The sequence below is a fragment of the Chelonia mydas genome, chromosome 17 (assembly GCF_015237465.2).
Source record: "Chelonia mydas isolate rCheMyd1 chromosome 17, rCheMyd1.pri.v2, whole genome shotgun sequence".
NCBI lineage: Eukaryota > Metazoa > Chordata > Testudines > Cheloniidae > Chelonia > Chelonia mydas.
The window spans coordinates 21,658,265-21,675,491 of NC_051257.2; the positions used below are offsets into that span (position 1 = coordinate 21,658,265).

Here is a 17,227-nt window from a genome sequence, read left to right on the forward strand (position 1 = left end):
CTTTCTCCACAGAGGGCTGGCCATCTACTCCCCATGTTGTGATGCCCAGTGCAGCAGTCTGGGAGCTGTCCTTGTTAGTGAAGACAGAGGCAAAAAAAGCATTGAGTACATTAGCTTTTTCCACATCCTCTGTCACTAGGTTGCCTCCCTCATTCAGTAAGGGGCCCACACTTTCCTTGGCTTTCTTCTTGTTGCCAACATACCTGAAGAAACCCTTCTTGTTACTCTTGACATCTCTTGCTAGCTGCAGCTCCAGGTGCGATTTGGCCCTCCTGATTTCATTCCTACATGCCCGAGCAATATTTTTATACTCTTCCCTGGTCATATGTCCAACCTTCCACTTCTTGTAAGCTTCTTTTTTATGTTTAAGATCCACTAGGATTTCACCGTTAAGCCAAGCTGGTCGCCTGCCATATTTACTATTCTTTCGACTCATCGGGATGGTTTGTCCCTGTAACCTCAACAGGGATTCCTTGAAAGAAACAGCCTGCTCTCCTGGACTCCTTTCCCCTTCATGTTAGTCCCCCAGGGGATCCTACCCATCCGCTCCCTGAGGGAGTCAAAGTCTGCTTTCCTGAAGTCCAGGGTCCGTATCCTGCTGCTTACCTTTCTTCCCTGTGTCAGGATCCTGAACTCTACCATCTCATGGTCACTGCCTCCCAGATTCCCGTCCACTTTTGCTTCCCCCACTAATTCTTCCCTGTTTGTGAGCAGCAGGTCAAGAAAAGCTCCCCCCCTAGTTGGCTCGTCTAGCACTTGCACCAGGAAATTGTCCCCTACGCTTTCCAAAAACTTCCTGGATTGTCTATGCACCGCTGTATTGCTCTCCCAGCAGATATCAGGAAAATTAAAGTCACCCATGAGAACCAGGACGTGCGATCTAGTAGCTTCTGCGAGTTGCCGGAAGAAAGCCTCATCCACCTCATCCCCCTGGTCCGGTGGTCTATAGCAGACTCCTACCACTACATCACTCTTGTTGCTCACACTTCTAAACTTAATCCAGAGACACTCAGGTTTTTCCACAGTTTCATACTTGAGCTCTGAGCAGTCATACTGCTCCCTTACATACAGTGCTACTCCCCCACCTTTTCTGCCCTGCCTGTCCTTCCTGAACAGTTTATAGCCATCCATGACAGTACTCCAGTCATGTGAGTTATCCCACCAAGTCTCTGTTATTCCAATCACGTCATAATTCCTTGACATCACCAGGACCTCCAGTTCTCCCTGCTTGTTTCCAAGGCTTTGTGCATTCGTATATAAGCACTTGAGATAACCTGCTGATCGCCCCTCATTCTCAGTATGAGGCAGGAGCCCTCCCCTCACAGACATTCCTGCCTGTGCTTCTTCCCGGTATCCCGCTTTCCCACTTACCTCAGGGCTTTGGTCTCCTTCCCCCGGTGAACCTAGTTTAAAGCCCTCCTCGCTAGGTTAGCCAGCCTGCTCGCGAAGATGCTCTTCCCTCTCTTCGTTAGGTGGAGCCCGTCTCTGCCCAGCACTCCTCCTTCATGGAACACCATCCCATGGTCAAGGAATCCAAAGCTTGGCGAAATGCTTATTGTCAACTCCGGTGCAGTTCTCTTTAGAATCTTAGCATATCACCAATAAAGTTGGTACCCTTCCTGTACCCCTCTGAGGCCCGGTCTACCGTTAAAAATTAGATCAACCTAGCTATGTTGCTCAGGACTGTGAAAAATTTCGCACTCTGAGTGCCAAAGTTAGGTCAACCCAACCCTAGTGTAGACTCAGCTAGGTGGGTAGAAAAATTCTTCCATCAACCTGTTTCCTCCTCTCAGAGAGGCGGATTAACTACCCTGGCGGAACAAAACCTTCAGCTGACGTAGGAAGCATCTACACGACAGTGCCACAGCAGCCTAGTTGCAATGCTGCAACTGGGCCACGGTAGTGCTTGTAGTGTAGACATAGTGAGACTCCAAATCGTTCTTCTGGGTGTAGCTGTTGCCTCTGGGCCCCAGTGTGTATCATTATTAATAATGATTCTCAGCTCTTATATAGCACCCTTCTTCATCAGTCGGGCTCAAAGTGCTTTACAAAGGAAATAAGCATTGTTATCTGGGGAAACTGAGGCACAGGGCGAGGAAGGGACTAGCTCAAGGTCACCCAGCAGGGCTGTGGCCAAGCCAGGAATACAATCATAAAACTATAAGGACGGAAGGGACCTCAAGAGGTCACCTAGGACCAGGTCTCCCGAGACCATCCCTGACAGGTGTTTGTCTAACCTGTTCTTAAAAACCTCCAGAGACAGGGTTTCCACACCCTCCCTTGGAAGCCTCCCAGAGCTTCACAACCCTGAGGGTTAGAAAGGATTTTTCCCCCAATATCTAATGCAAATCTCCCTTGCTGATGATTAAGCCCGTTGCCTCTTGTGCTATCCTCTGTAGACATGGAGAATAGTTGATCACTGTCCTCTTTGTAACAGTCCTTCACGCATCTGAAAACTGTTACAAGTTCCCCCTCCGGCTCCTTTTTGTAAGACTAGACATGCCCAGCTTTTTTTAACCTTTCCTCACAGGGCACGTTTTCTAAACCTTTTATTATTTTGGTTAATCTCCTGTGGACTCTCTCCAGTTTGTCCACATCTTTCTTAAAGTGTAGTGCCCAAAACCAGACCGAGTGCTCCAGCTGAGGCCTCACCAATGCCAAGCAGAGTGGGTCAATTACCTCCCGTGTCTTAGGTATGACACTCCTGTTCATACACCCCGGAATATTTGCCTTTTTCCGACAGCATCACATTGTTTGCTCCGGTTCAATTTGTGATCCACTGTAACCTCCAGATCCTTTTCAGCCGTGCTATGGCCTAGCCAGTTATTCCCCATTTTGTAGCTGTGGATTCGCTTTTTTCTTTCCAAATGAAGTGTAGCACTTTGCATTTGCCTTTACTGAATTTCATTTTGTTACATTGGAGAGCTGCTCTGAAATAGTCAAGGTTGTTTTGAATTCTAATCCAGTCCTTGCAATCTTCTCCCCATGTAGGTACTGATATCCCATGATCAAGTCTCCCCTTAACCTTCTCTTATTCCTGGGTTGAAGGGGCACTTTATAACTTTATAACTGAGGCAGGGGTGTTTGGGGGGATGAGAGAATAGAAAGGAAAAGTGAGAAATTATTTAAAAGGGCAAGTGGATATTGAGGGTGTGGACAAATTGGAGAGATTCCAGCAGAGGGCAACGAAAATGATTAGGGGGCTAGGGCACATGACTTACGAGGAGAGGCTGAGGGAACTGGGGTTATTTAGTCCGCAGAAGAGAAGAATGAGGGGGGATTTGATAGCAGCCTTCAACTACCTGAAGGGTGGTTCCAAAGAGGATGGAGCTCGGCTGTTCTCAGTGGTAGCAGATGACAGAACAAGGAGCAATGGTCTCAAGTTGCAGTGGGGGAGGTCTAGGTTGGATATTAGGAAACATTATTTCACTAGGAGGGTGGTGAAGCACTGGAATGGGTTCCCTAGGGAGGTGGTGGAAACTCCATCTTGAGAGGTTTTTAAGGCCCAGCTTGACAAAGCCCTGGCTGGGATGATTTAGTTGGGGTTGGTCCTGCTTTGAGCAGGGGGTTGGACTAGATGACCTCCTGAGGTCCCTTCCAACCCTGATAGTCTATGATTCTATCAGGATTTAATGGGGGGGTTGAGTGTTAATCCCTTAAAATAGGGTGCATTGTGGTATTATACGTTTTGCTCACAGGAATGTTTAGTTGGCATGGAGGGGAAGAGGTATCTCCTGGAGGAAAGGATTGTGTCTTTTGCTCTTTACACACAAATAATGCGAAGAAACCACACCTGCATCATTGGGTCCCAAATAGCCACCAAACACATCAGGCCTAGCTACGTGTACTTGGCTGCTCTGGCTAGGCTGGGGCAGCTTCTAAAACATAGAGCACAGTGTGCACCACTACAGGGCTCAAATGCTATTTAAAGGGATACTACCCTATTCCTCTGCACTACAGCAGGGCTTAGAGATTTGTTCCTATAAGTTTTCTGTCCTTCCTTATGACCCCACCCAGGGCTGGGTCCAGGGGTGGGCGAGCAGGTCGGTCACCCAGGTGGGCACCTTACCAGGGGCAAGGGACTCTTGTTGTTCTACTGTGATTGGTCAGCCATTTTTGCTTCACTTGGCCGATGGTGGGCTTGGTTGGTTGGTTGGTTTTTTAGGGCCGTTCCTGTCCCCAGCCAGTGGGTATGGACTAGCTAGCGTGGCCTCAGTGATGGGAAAGGGCTCAGGTTATGTGAGGCTCAGAGGTCGAGGGACATGCTCTGTGAGATGCTTGGCAGCCCAGTGGTCTGTCCTGAACCAGGGGTTTGAGGTCGGTTAATGGTGGGAAGCTCCAGGCTGTTTCTCACTCAGATTTCAGGTTTAATACTTTGTCAGGTTCCAGCTCGAGGACTCATCTCGGGCACCGAGGGACTTGTCAGAACTGTCTCACAGCTGAGCAGGATGTGGTGAGGTGTGCCTGCAATACACGGAGCCCTCTGGCTCCCTGGCCCCCTTTCAGGGTGTGATAGAGCAGGAAATGCAGGTTCCCACCTGGCGACAGCAGAGTCTTCCATTGGCTGCAGCCTCCTGCTAGCAATGGTCTGGTGCCCATCCTGCACCTGCGGTATCCCAGCACCTTTGCTATCACTGACCAGGAGGTGATGCGATCTCTCTGCAGAGCCTGGCGGCTGGGGTCACCAGGGTCACCCTGAGCAGCCCCATTCTTCGGACTGCAAGATCCCAGAGGGGATGCGGGTGCACCAGTTGCAGGGCCTCCAGCCTGGTGCATGCTGAGCAGGAGAAGTATTAGACCTCTAGGCTGCAACACCCTTGGGATGTGCAGGGCCCATGGCTCCCGGTGCCTTTCCCTTGGTGCCCGGACAGTGGGGTCCCTCTGCTTTCCAAGTGTCTGTGCAGACAGATCTGAAGTGGACAGTTACAGCTCAGTCTGGACAATGAGCCCTTTGAGGGGAGTGAAAACATTCATGAGAGCCAAGGCTGAGAGCTGGAGTCAGGCACGGGGTGAGCTGGGCTCCATCCGCTTCAGAGAGAACAACAACAGCAAAGCAGCTTGACTTACAAGCTGCCCCAGAGATGGGAAACATGTAGCAGCCTGAACCAAACTAGCCACCCACAGCTGGCCTGGCTCTGCTCTTAGGTGTCTGCTTCCAGGAAGCTCCCCCAGTGCTGCTGGAGACTCACCCTGCACAAGGCTCCCATGACCCCTTGGGATTTCCTGGGCCAGCCCCGCCTGCACGGGGCAGCCGGCCCAGTTCCAGCCCTCAGTGGCCAGCTTTGCCAAGGTGAGCTCGCAGAGTGAAAGAACAGCCCTGGGGTTATGGGGCTAGCCTGGGACTTGGGGAACCTGGGCTCAGTTTCCTGCTCTTCCACATTCTGTGTGACCTTGGGCAAGACACTTGGCCTTCCTATGCCTCAGTCCCATCTGTATAATGGGGATAACGGCACTGAGCTGCCTCATGGGGTGGGTGGGGAGTGACAATACACTGACAATTGTGAGGCACTCCGATGGGGACAGGTAAGTACCTACATGGATAGTCTGAGTGGAACAACCATGGGATCTGGGGTTGTCATAAGGGGCCGTTGCCAGCTGGTGTGAGCTGACCTTGATTGGGGCATGTAAAAGCCATTTAAAGCCACCTTTGTCTTGTCCTGAGTGGGACTAAGCTGGATCTGAGGATCAAACCTTATAATAGCATCTCCTCCGCTCTCTGGCCCTCACTAGGACGCTGAGGATCACAGTCTCCAAGACTGTGGGACAAGAGGTTTCCTGGCTGGAAAGTTCCGACCTAGGAGCACTGACTCTGGCTGTGATTCTGTGGCCCCTTTACACACCTGGGGGATGTTCTGGAGCCAGGAGAAACCTCCCAGCCTCTCCAGGGTGACTTTGACCCACTTTGAGTACGGCCACGCCAAACGCCAAGGAGGCAAACGTGCCTTCTTCCCTCTCAGAGGCCGGAGAGGGCCAACCCCCCCCCCCCACATACACACACACGCACACCCGCCCAGCTCACATCCTGCTGCACTCAGCTCATTTGCGCCACTCTTGTTCACACCCGCACAGCATCATAACACAGTCAGAGTGTCGGTGCGTGGTTTTCACACTCCTCTGCGCTCTCTGGCACAGACACAGTTGCGACCTACAAAGGCGAAGGAAATCAGATTGTGTATCCCCTCCCCCCCACCTCTTTGCTTCTTCACAATCACAACCAGGGGTGATCAGGCATCTGTGAGGTGGAGAATCTGGGACACAGGAAGAGGTGAGGGTTGGAAGTGAAGGGGAGAACACAGCCATCCTGCAATCTCCTCCATGGTGAGCAATGAACAGTGCTTGCACTCTTACACAATTGGTCCTTTATCAGATTTCTTATAAACTGCGTCACGCCAGGTTTGGCCAGCTGGGAGTCCCCCATTTGTCTCTTTTTCCCTCCCTATCTTATCTCCTCTCTTTCCCTGTTTTCTTTGTCTAAGGGGGGGAGGGATAGCTCAGTGGTTTGACCATTGGCCTGCTAAACCCAGGGTTGTGAGTTCAATCCTCGAGGGGGCCATTTAGGGATCTGGGGCAAACACTGGGGACTGGTCCTGCTTTAGGCAGCGGGTTGGACTAGATGACCTCCTGAGGTCCCTTCCAACCCTGAGATTCTATGAGTGTCTGGTTTAGCTGGCCAAGACAGTATATGTTGCAACACTGCTGTAAGCCTGTGACTGGAAACAGGCAGCTAAAAGCAATGCCCTCAACAGCCCAAGGCAGGTACAAATTTGCCAGGTTTTGGCGTGGCTAGGAAGACCGTGTGCCAGGCCTGTGTTTTTCCAGCAGCAATGTTTGCAAGCATAACCCTTCTGCCAGGTGGAGCCAGCAGCAACAAGGGCAGGGTTCAGCATCTGGGAGTTCCTCTTAACAATACAAAACAGAACCAGCTTGAGCCTGCCCCCAGGAACCTGGGGAAATTACACACCACCCCTGGGCACCTCTCAGAGGCCACACTTCCCCTCTCACTAGCACTGAGTCTGTGTACAAAAAAATAAACCGTGTGTTAAAAGGGAAAGGGAACCGAGCTTTTATTTGGAAAAACACCACAACCACTATTCAGAGCATCTAACCCTAAGCAAACACCCACCCCACCGTACGTTGGACAGTGGCCTTTGCCTCCGTTTCCCACTTCGTGGTAGGAAAAGTCAATGAATGAATGTCCCTTTTAATAGGCCGCACCTCTTTCCCTCTGCTGCACCCCACTCACAATTGGTTGGCCTTAGTCAGTGCAGACCCAGAGTTCAGCGATGCGTTCAGATGGGTGTTCACCTCCCACCCCTGAAAAGGGTGTGGGGGGACAACAAGCAACACCTCTGTAGCTGCTGCTATGTCTGCCACTGCTTGCCACTTGCATCGTTGCCACCCCCGGCTGCTCCCTCCCACCTCTGCTGCTGCTTGCCACTCCCTGCCACTTCTGCGATGTCCCCCTCTTAGCCCAGTTCTTAGTGATTGCACCAGTGGGGAACCTCTGTGTAACTGCCTCTTCGTTGCCTTTTATTGCAACACGGTCCCCATAGCAGGTCTCAGACTTAGCTCCTAGACCTGTTCACTAGTGATTTCAGATCTAGTCATCACGAAGCAGAAACAAGGACCCTGGACGGAGTCCAATCAGCTCTCTCTTTAAACACTGGAGCAGCGAGGGTCGAATGCTGTCCAGGACTCTTAAAGTGGAATCCACGTAAGAACATAAGAATGGCCAGACTGGCTCAGACCAAAGGTCCATCTAGCCCAGTGTCCTGTCTGCCGACAGTGGTCAACGCCAGGTGCCCCAGAGGGAATGAACAGAACAGATCATCATCAAGCGATGCATCCCCTGTCACCCATTCCTACTTTCTGGCAAACAGAGGCTAGGGACACATCCCTGCCCATCCTGGCTAACAGCCATTGGTGGACCTGTCCTCCATGAATTTATCTAGTTCTTTTTTTTAACACGCCATTGGGTAAGAACACCTTTCTTTACCCCCGTCTCTTTCACTGGGATTTGGCATCCCTACCACTGCTTAGCAAGAGAGTTAGCCCGTTAAGGGCGACCCCCTCATTCAGGGCAGGTTAAGCACAGTTCTGCCTCCCTTTACTCATACAATAGGGATAACAGCATTTCATCAACCCCGCACTCAACACTAAGGTAGGTTGTAACCCCGCACCAGCCACAATGGATCACTTTGGGAAAGCAGCTCCATCTGCTGAGCCCCTAGGCAAAGTGGACATGTCTATGCAAATACAATCTGCCTCCGAAATCTTTTCCCCCCAGTTTGGATGGCAGGGGAGAGCTCATCCAGACCCCGTTTACACAAGTGTGAGTCAACACCAGAGACAGAAGCTGCATTTTCTATCTTCGCTTTTTCATTCCCTTTTTGTGTGTAGGTTTGTCCTGATTTGTCTTCTAGGAAATTGGATCAGTCTTCCACAACTGCAGCAATAACAACTGCTTTAGGCACCCGTCTCAACTAATGCCCTCTGTTTGCCCCAAAAAGGACAGTTATGACCATCCTTGATACCATCAGGGACCATCAGACACTGGCTTTTTTTCCTTCTACAGACGCTCGTTATGTAAAGGAAAGGGAAGAAGGGCTAGTGCTAACATGACAGCTTTACTTTGGTTCAAAGGTTTTAACTGGTTTTTCTTCTTTGCTGTATCTTCAATAAAAGGTTAAAAAAATGTTAAATAGTGAGTTTGCCAGGGCACTGAGCAGACTGAGGTTTCTGTCTACCGAACCCCAAACCTTGTTTAAAGTGTTTGGTGTTGGACAGTTTCAGCGTCATGGGAACACCTTTGACTCTTCGGGTCCATATAGTCCATGTAAATTAATACAGCAGGCCTCAGACACATCTCATGGTAGAATCTGCTTCAGAATCCGGGGAGTTTTTTGGCTTTTTCCCTTCAGAGCAATTCTCATCCCCTTACATTGAAACCTGCTATAAATAACAGAGCGATCTCATATCCTTCTTCCGCAGCTTCTTCAATTCACCCATCTCAGTGAAACACACTAAAAACTTCCCCTTTTTTGTCCAGCCACATTTATCTTGGGCATTTGTTTTTCTTTGCTTTTTATTTTAGAGGTTTTGGAGCCTACAAAACAGCAGAACTCTGACACTGCATGCAAATCACCAATGGCCAGATCATCAGCGGGACATCAGTGTTATCCTGCCTTTATCCAATGCCAGCGGGAATCTCGCCAGTGCAAGGTCGGAGGGCCTGGGCCTGCCTCCTTTGAAAACGCCCCCGGTGCTGGGCAGAAGCAGGTGCAGGCTCTGAGCTGAGCACAGGATTTGCTTGCAGACATTCAGCACCAAAGCTGATTGAAATAGGGGGAAATCAATTCTTTGCCAAATATGAAAAAAAAACTGTTTTAAATTGAAAAACAATAACATCATTCATTGAGAATGTCAGTGGAATTCATGGGCAGCGGGTGAACCCCGCCCTTGGGGAAGCTAGCCCCCCGGCCGCGCCCCTTCCACCCAAGGCCCCATCCGCTTGCCCATCGTACCCCCGAGTGCCTCCCTCCCTCCCTCCATGGCCAGAGATCCAAGCGTGCCCACCCCCCGGAGGAGCCCCAGCCGGTCTTCCCCAGCCACACCAGTTGTCCCGACCCCCTGGCCACCTTGGGGCCACCCCAGCCCCTGGTCACCAGCCTGAGCCCTGAGCTCCAGGCTGCCAGCCCGAGCTGAGCCCCCACCAGCTTCCAGGGAGAGAGGGAGCGAGGGCGGGACCTCGGGGACGAGTGTGGGCAGGGCCACTGCCCGGGTTAGGGGAGGGTTAGCCTCCCCTGGCCTTGGATACCTGCCACCCATGGTGGAGTTCCAGCCAGCTCCATTTAGCACTTCTAGCACTTCCCTGGCCCAGTCGGTGTAGTATCTGAGGACCTCCCAAACATTCATTCATGTGTCCTCCCCTCCCTCCTGTGAGGTAGGGCCATGTTACCATCCCCACCTGACAAATGAGGAACTGGGGCCCAGAGAAATCAGGGCCCAGATTCTCACTGGTATTTGTGCTTAATAGAAGTTAATAGCCAAAATGCCTTTGAAGTGGCCCAGATCACCCAGGGAATCAGTGGCAGAGTCGGGAATTGAACCTAGATCTTCTAAATTCCATTCCAGTGCCTTAAACACATGATCATCCTTTCTCCATAAGGCACACTTCAAAGCACTATGCAACTGCTAACTAACTAATGGGGTTAGTGGTTCAAAAATCTCCAGATCAGACACAGTATCTAGTGCAGACTGGGCTGGGACTGAAACGCAACTTTGAATTTATTGAAATTGCAAATTTTGAAGGAGTTCCCTCAGTAAAGTCATGGGATTACGGCAGAACCTTGGGAGTTGCTTTTCGCTTTTCATGATGTGATAGTTCTTTTGACCTGATTATTCATTCTCCGAGCTTCTTTCTGTTTCTATTTGGTTTCAGTTAACAGCAGTGCCAAAATCAGGTATTCAACAGTCAGGAGTCAGACCCAAAGATTTAAAATAATCAATGTTGGTTTCTTTTTCTTTGCCTGAGCCTCTCGGATACACTCACTTGACATCTTCAATCTTTTCTCTGCAATCCTGAGGGCTAGAAACGTACTTTTTCTTTTCTTTTTTTTTTTTCAGTAAAAGCTGAGATTCGCACACCGTTTCTTGATTAAAAACTGTGAAAGTGGCACCCCCGAGTTTCACGCTGTGTCACAACTGGAGCAGGGCAAAGGATGACAAAAATTATTTGCAATTATTTCAGTGACTTCTAATTACGACATGGAGTCGATTGTGCTCACACACTCTTTTGCTTCGGTTTCTGCAAACATTCCTGCTCGTGAAATTATAGCTGTGTGAATAGCTGGTTTTTTAGTCGTTGGCAATTCCAAACAAAAAACAAAAAACAATCAGTTCAACGCAAAGAAACCAAAAATCTTCTGACTGTTCAGCAAATCAAAAGAATTGGTGAAATTTCATTTTGGGTTGAACTAAGTGCTTCATTTGACATCTTTTTAACCTTTTTGCTAAAAACAAAGGAAAAGACAAGGAAGAGTCACAAAAACACCAGAGGTGGTGGTGGTGCCCAGGCCTCCTGGTAACCTCTGGGCCAACATGTGGGAACCTACTTCAGATGTGGAGACCTGGGCTTGATCCCCACTTTGCCTGATATGGAGACTTGAATTTGTGTCTCCCACATCCCAGTATAATGCCCAAGTCACTGAACACCACCTCCTTCTCCATCCCTCCATTTTAATGAATGGTGCTGCATCTGCCCAAACAATCAAAATGTGGCATATCAACGCAGCTCTGTGTCTCTCCCTGACTCCAGGATGAAGTCACACCATCTGAAATATTTGCTCCATTCTCAAACCATGGAAGCTCCATGGTGGGGAAACACAGGTCATAAGAACATAAGAATGACCACACTGGGTCAGACCAAAGGTCCATCCAGCCCAGTATCCTGTCTGCCGACAGTGGCCAATGCCAGGTGCCCCAGAGGAAGTGAACCTAACAGGTAATGATCAAGTGATCTCTCTCCTGCCATCCATCTCCACCCTCTGACAAACAGAGGCTAGGGACACCATTCCTGACCCATCCTGGCTAATAGCCATTAATGGACTTAACCTCCATGAATTTATCCAGTTCTATTTTAAACCCTGTTACAGTCCTAGCCTTCACAACCTCCTCAGGCAAGGAGTTCCACTGTGCGCTGCGTGAAGAAGAACTTCCTTTTATTTGTTTTAAACCTGCTACCCATTAATTTCATTTGGTGGCCCCTAGTTCTTATATTATGGGAACAAGTAAATAACTTTTCCTTATTCACTTTCTCCACACCACTCATGATTTTATAGACCTCTATCGTATCCCCCCTTAGTCTCCTCTTTTCCCAGCTGAAAAGTCCTAGTCTCTTAACCTCTCCTCATATAGGCCCTGTTCCAAACCCCAGCTCATTCCCTCTTGCTGCAGAGCCACAGGCTGGCTCCAGCTGGAAGCAGAATTGGTTGCTCCTTTACCCTTCCCAACACACTGCAGATTCCCTAAAGAGCAATTACCAACCCTTGTGGCAGTCAGGAATACTTGGCATACTATGTCTACTACATTGAAACATGACCCCCTTGTATACACCAAGGCCCTCTGTCTGCGATAACTCGAAACACTGAACAGCTGGCAACCCCATCAACAGCCAGATCGGATTAGGGAAGGGATTTTGAATTTATTGACAGGTTTCAGAGTAACAGCCGTGTTAGTCTGTATTCACAAAAAGAAAAGGAGGACTTGTGGCACCTTAGAGACTAACCAATTTATTTGAGCATAAGCTTTCGTGAGCTACAGGTGAGGCCTCATCTGGAGTACTGTGTCCAGTTTTGGGCCCCACACTACAAGAAGGATGTGGATAAATTGGAGAGAGTCCAGCGAAGGGCAACAAAAATGATTAGGGGTCTGGAACACATGACTTCTGAGGAGAGGCTGAGGGAACTGGGATTGTTTAATCTGCGGAAGAGAAGAATGAGGGGGGATTTGATAGCTGCTTTCAACTACCTGACAGGTGGTTCCAGAGAGGATGGTTCTAGACTATTCTCAGTGGTAGAAGAGGACAGGACAAGGAGTGATGGTCTCAAGTTGCAGTGGGGGAGGTTTAGGTTGGATATTAGGAAAAACTTTTTCACTAAGAGGGTGGTGAAACACTGGAATGCGTTACCTAGGGAGGTGGTAGAATCTCCTTCCTTGGAAGTTTTTAAGGTCAGGCTTGACAAAGCCTTGGCTGGGATGATTTGATTGGGGATTGGTCCTGCTTTGAGCAGGGGGTTGGACTAGATGACCTCCTGAGGTCCCTTCCAACCCTGATATTCTATGATTCTATGAAATTGATTAGTCTCGAAGGTGCCACAAGTACTCCTTTTCTTTTTTGAATTTATTGGGAGTCAATTTATAGCAAGGTTCAATCTAGAGCCTAAGAAGGAGTGGCAATATATCCAGTGTAAACATGCCATCTCCCAGCTGTTTGGCCCGATGTCTTCGGTACCGCTGACCCACAGAAACTGCTTTCCTTTCTCCAACAGCTATGGCAACACTGTATACACACCGGGCCAGAAAAAAACAACAACACCAACAATAGGAAGAGGAACTAGGCCAATTACTTTCGGCTAACCAATGGGAACACATTTTAGCCAGTGTTCTGAACTGCTCCTTTGACCTCTTGGTTCGATTAATCCAGCAGAAAATCACATGGAGGATGCATTGGACCCATCTTCAAAACAGGTGCTGCTAAGTCAGACGGATGTTGGTGCCGTGATGCAGCTGGTGGGAATGAACCTAGACCTGTGGTTTGGGCAGGACTAAACTGCAGAGTTAATTTTTTTCCTATCAACTGCAATGGTATTGCACGTACCTGTAAACCCAATGGATGGTCATTGGAAGCTGAATAAATCTGGAAAACTTTGGCTCAGCAGACCACTAATAATGGCTAAAAGACTAATCCTCCAAAAATGGAAATCCAAAAAGCAACCAACAATGGGAGACTAGCGCACAGAGGTCATAAGGGTGGCCACCATGGAAATGTATGGGCCTCCCTCTTCTCTACCCATTTCCTTCCCTCTCTGTCTCCAGCCCCCTCCTCTGAATTTTGCTTCTATTCTCCATCTGATTTTAATAATTCTTCTTTAACTATTGAACTTTTATAAGCAAAATGTGTTTGTAAATTGTGCAACACAAATCACTGATTTATATGCTAATCATTGATGTTATATATAATTAAATGTTTAAAGCATAGCTCAGCATATATAGCACATGGTTAATATAGTATGAGAAGTGCATGTGTCATGAGAAGTTTGTGTATATTTTATGTTGGTTTTTTTCTATATATATTATTTTTAAAATTAAAAAAAAGTTAATAGAAAAATAACAATAATCATAGCTTTTATGTCCTTTACTTTAGGAGGAATTGGGGAGTGTCCCTTAAATAGTTTGGGAGCCGTCTAGGAATACTCACAGTGTTCTGTATTTCTGGAGTATGGCAGTTTTGTGTATATTCAGCGAACATGGTTATTTGGAACCCAGCTGGGCCTGTGGGTCTCTTCGGGTGATTGTCATTGTTGTGAGAAGATCAAAAGGCCCGGTGTTGTATTTTGAGGCGTATTTGCAAGAGATAGGGTATGAAAGAATCGTGCTCAAGACAGCTCCTCCCCTTCGCTGGTGAAGAAACAGAGTTATGACTTGGCTTACAGCCACTCAGTTTCCCCTGCTGTCAGCACAGTGGCACCATGACGTGCTGGAAATTCCCTCACAATCACGCTCCGCTCTGCCCCCTGAGCGCCTATAAAAAGACAGATTGTCCTTGGATGCAGCATCAGACAGAGAAGGAGCGTTCGAGAGTCCCTGGTCTGCTTCTGCTCCTGACGCTTATCCTCACCCGACAGCAACATGAAGGTCTCGGTGGCTGCCCTTGCCATTCTCCTCATCACTGCCTTCTGCTCCCTGGCCTCCTCTGCCCCAAGTAAGTCCAGCTTCCCTCCTCTCTTTCAGTGTTTCCCTTCAGAGAAGGAAGGAGAAATGTCATAGCCTGGAGATGGTTCCTCCTGCCAGCTCCTAGCCAGCAGGTTCTCGGTGGTTGAGGCAGGGCAAGGAGCTTTCTTCTGGGAAGGGGAGAGCCCTGGTGGTGCCCGGGCTGCAGCCAGCAGCCCACCAAAGATCTGACGAGAACTTTCAGATCTGGGTGTGTCCAGGAAAGAGGAAAGGATGGAAGGAATTATTGGAGGAAAATCTCTCCCATTTCCCTCCTTCCTTCACCTCCTTTCCTTATCCCAACTCCTTAGAGCTGGAAGTCTTGTCTTCCTGCCCTGTCCCACGTCCCCCAGGCTGCTAGAGAGGCTTTGCTTTGCATACAGTTCAGCACACACTCATGTTTGTTGTCTCCGTCTCTCTCAGTTGGCTCCGATCCCCCGACTGCCTGCTGCTTTACCTACACATCCCGGAAGATCCCACGCGGCTTGGTGGTGGATTATTATGACACCAACAGCATGTGCTCCCAGACAGCCATAGTGTAAGTACAAATGTCAGACCCTGAGACAGAGAGAGAGATTTTTTGTGTCCCCTAGTTACTGGCCTAGGAAGGTTTCTTAAGACCCATGGAACGTAGAAAGGAGGGCGGGCTCTGGCGGAGACTCCACCAGAGAAAGAGAAGTGACGGGTGTGCAATTTTCAAAAGCGCGAGGCTGCTGAGACATTGAAGTCCCATTATTGGAAGTGATTGAGACACATAGGAGCTGAGTCTCATTGAAAGTCAATGGACCTTGTGCTCCGATGTGGCTAGATCACTTTTGAGAATGGGCCTTTGGCAGCTAAATCACATAGGTGTTTTGGAAAATGTTCCCCTAATCTACGGGATCTGGGTGTAACTGGTATTAGTGAGAGGAGAGGTTTTAAAGGGAGACATTTGGTTCTTTCCACTCACAAAGTTCCCCTTGTTCTAATCCAAATGTTTTTCGTTCTGCAGATTTATCACCAAGAAGGGCCGTGAAGTCTGTGCTAACCCCGAAGAGGGCTGGGTTCAGGAATACATGACCAGTTTGGAACTGAACTAAGCAGAGCAGGGGACAGACCAGGGACCACGCCTTGCCCAGCAATGAAAGTGTTAATGATCAAAGGTCACATGCATCTAGTGTTGTTGCCACTGCCTGAGTTAGTGGAAATAACCCGACGTATAGAAATGTATTTAAAATATTATTTCAATCTATTTAAAAAATTTAATTTGCACTGAAACCTGAGCTAAATAGTGTACTATTTATAGATTAGTACATGTGGGTTTGGGGGCAGGTCACACGACGTGGCTCCATTCACAACTCAAATGTGAAGATTATTTAATATATTTTATATCACATGGAACATTTCCCGTCATACTGAGCTCTATGATTTGATGGAATGTTGAACGTAGATTATGAAGAATAAATATTTTTATATGAATGTCCTGTGTTTGCCTATTTGTTAATTTGGATCCTTTTTGGGAAAGACACCTCTTATTATTAATAATGATATTGCTTTATAAGGGTCCATGCCCCTTTCTAGGCCAAGAAAACTAAAAGCAATTTACAAATATATGTCTGATCTTACACAAAGTGAGGTGAAGACAGGCAGTGGGGGAGTGAGGTCTGAGAAAGACAAGGGTGATAGCAATTTACGATCATCAACTTTAGAACTTCCATGCTTTGGAGAAGGGAATGGAAATTTGGCAGGTGGGACACCCTAGTGTCAGGGAGGTGCCTTTTGCTGCCCTCATGAAAACCTATCCAAATCTGGCCCAGTTTTAAGCCTTGGAAAGATCGCAGTTCACACAGGCTCAGTAACAACTAGATAGACTTTGGCAGCTAAACTCTCTGAACATTTCATCTGTACTGAGCGTACTCCAGTTCCAGGCTGCAGGGAGGGAGCAGGGCTTTTCTTGCAACTGATCTGCAGAGCTAATGGTGGTGACTGGGGCACCGGGCACTCAAAATGAGAGCAGGGAGACTGTCTCCTCCATTCCCTCAGTGACCCCCTCATTAGCACCCAGAACGGGAGGAGGAGAAAGAGGAGGCAGCCTGACTCCACTGTAGCTGGGTGAGGAGCAGGGGGCAGGGCAGAGGAGGGATGACGGGTGCAGATGGCACGGGACAGGCGCAGATGGCACGGGACAGGCGCAGATGGCAGGGGACAGGCAGAAGCTAGGAGGGGCAAGAGTAGAATACAGGGAAGGAGAGGGGCAGGAGCCAGGCAGGTGCGGGAGAGGAGCAGGGGGAACAGGGACAGACAGTGATGTGAGTAGAAATGTCTGTCTGTGATTGTGACCAATTTCAGAGGCATACATACAATCCCCATACTCAGGGTTTCCAACTCTTGTTTTGTCATCACCAGTCTAGGCTTATGGTATTTGGTGTTTTTCTTAAAACCCCACCTCCTGGAGTCACGTGATGACAGGAGAATCTCACCTTTCATTTAAAAAAAAGTAAGTTGGCCATGCTGGGTAGTTTTGCTTATTGCATTCAAAGACATTGGCTTTGTCACCCCAATGACTGTTTAGGGTGCTGCTCACACACTCCAGATCTGAGTTAATGAGTCCCTCACCCCAACCTGGCTCTTCAGAAAGCTAATTCCCAAAGATGAGGAAATTTAGGAATAAAATTGGTTGGGAGGAACAATTTAGACTTAAAAAATGCGAATGAAAATAGGCAGTTCTTTAAGAAGAATGTATTTGATGGCCAAAAAG

The 17,227-nt window shown here is 48.5% G+C and overlaps 1 protein-coding gene across 1 annotated transcript; it reads left to right on the forward strand.

Moving 5' to 3' along the window:
- The first annotated feature begins 14,249 nt into the window (after positions 1–14,249).
- On the forward strand, positions 14,250–15,948 carry LOC102936238 (C-C motif chemokine 4-like). Its single transcript, XM_007069035.4, has 3 exons — positions 14,250–14,482; positions 14,914–15,028; positions 15,482–15,948. The coding sequence occupies exons 1-3, from the start codon at positions 14,410–14,412 to the stop codon at positions 15,567–15,569; spliced, it is 276 nt and encodes a 91-aa protein (XP_007069097.1). The 5' UTR covers positions 14,250–14,409; the 3' UTR covers positions 15,570–15,948.
- The last annotated feature ends 1,279 nt before the right edge of the window (positions 15,949–17,227 follow it).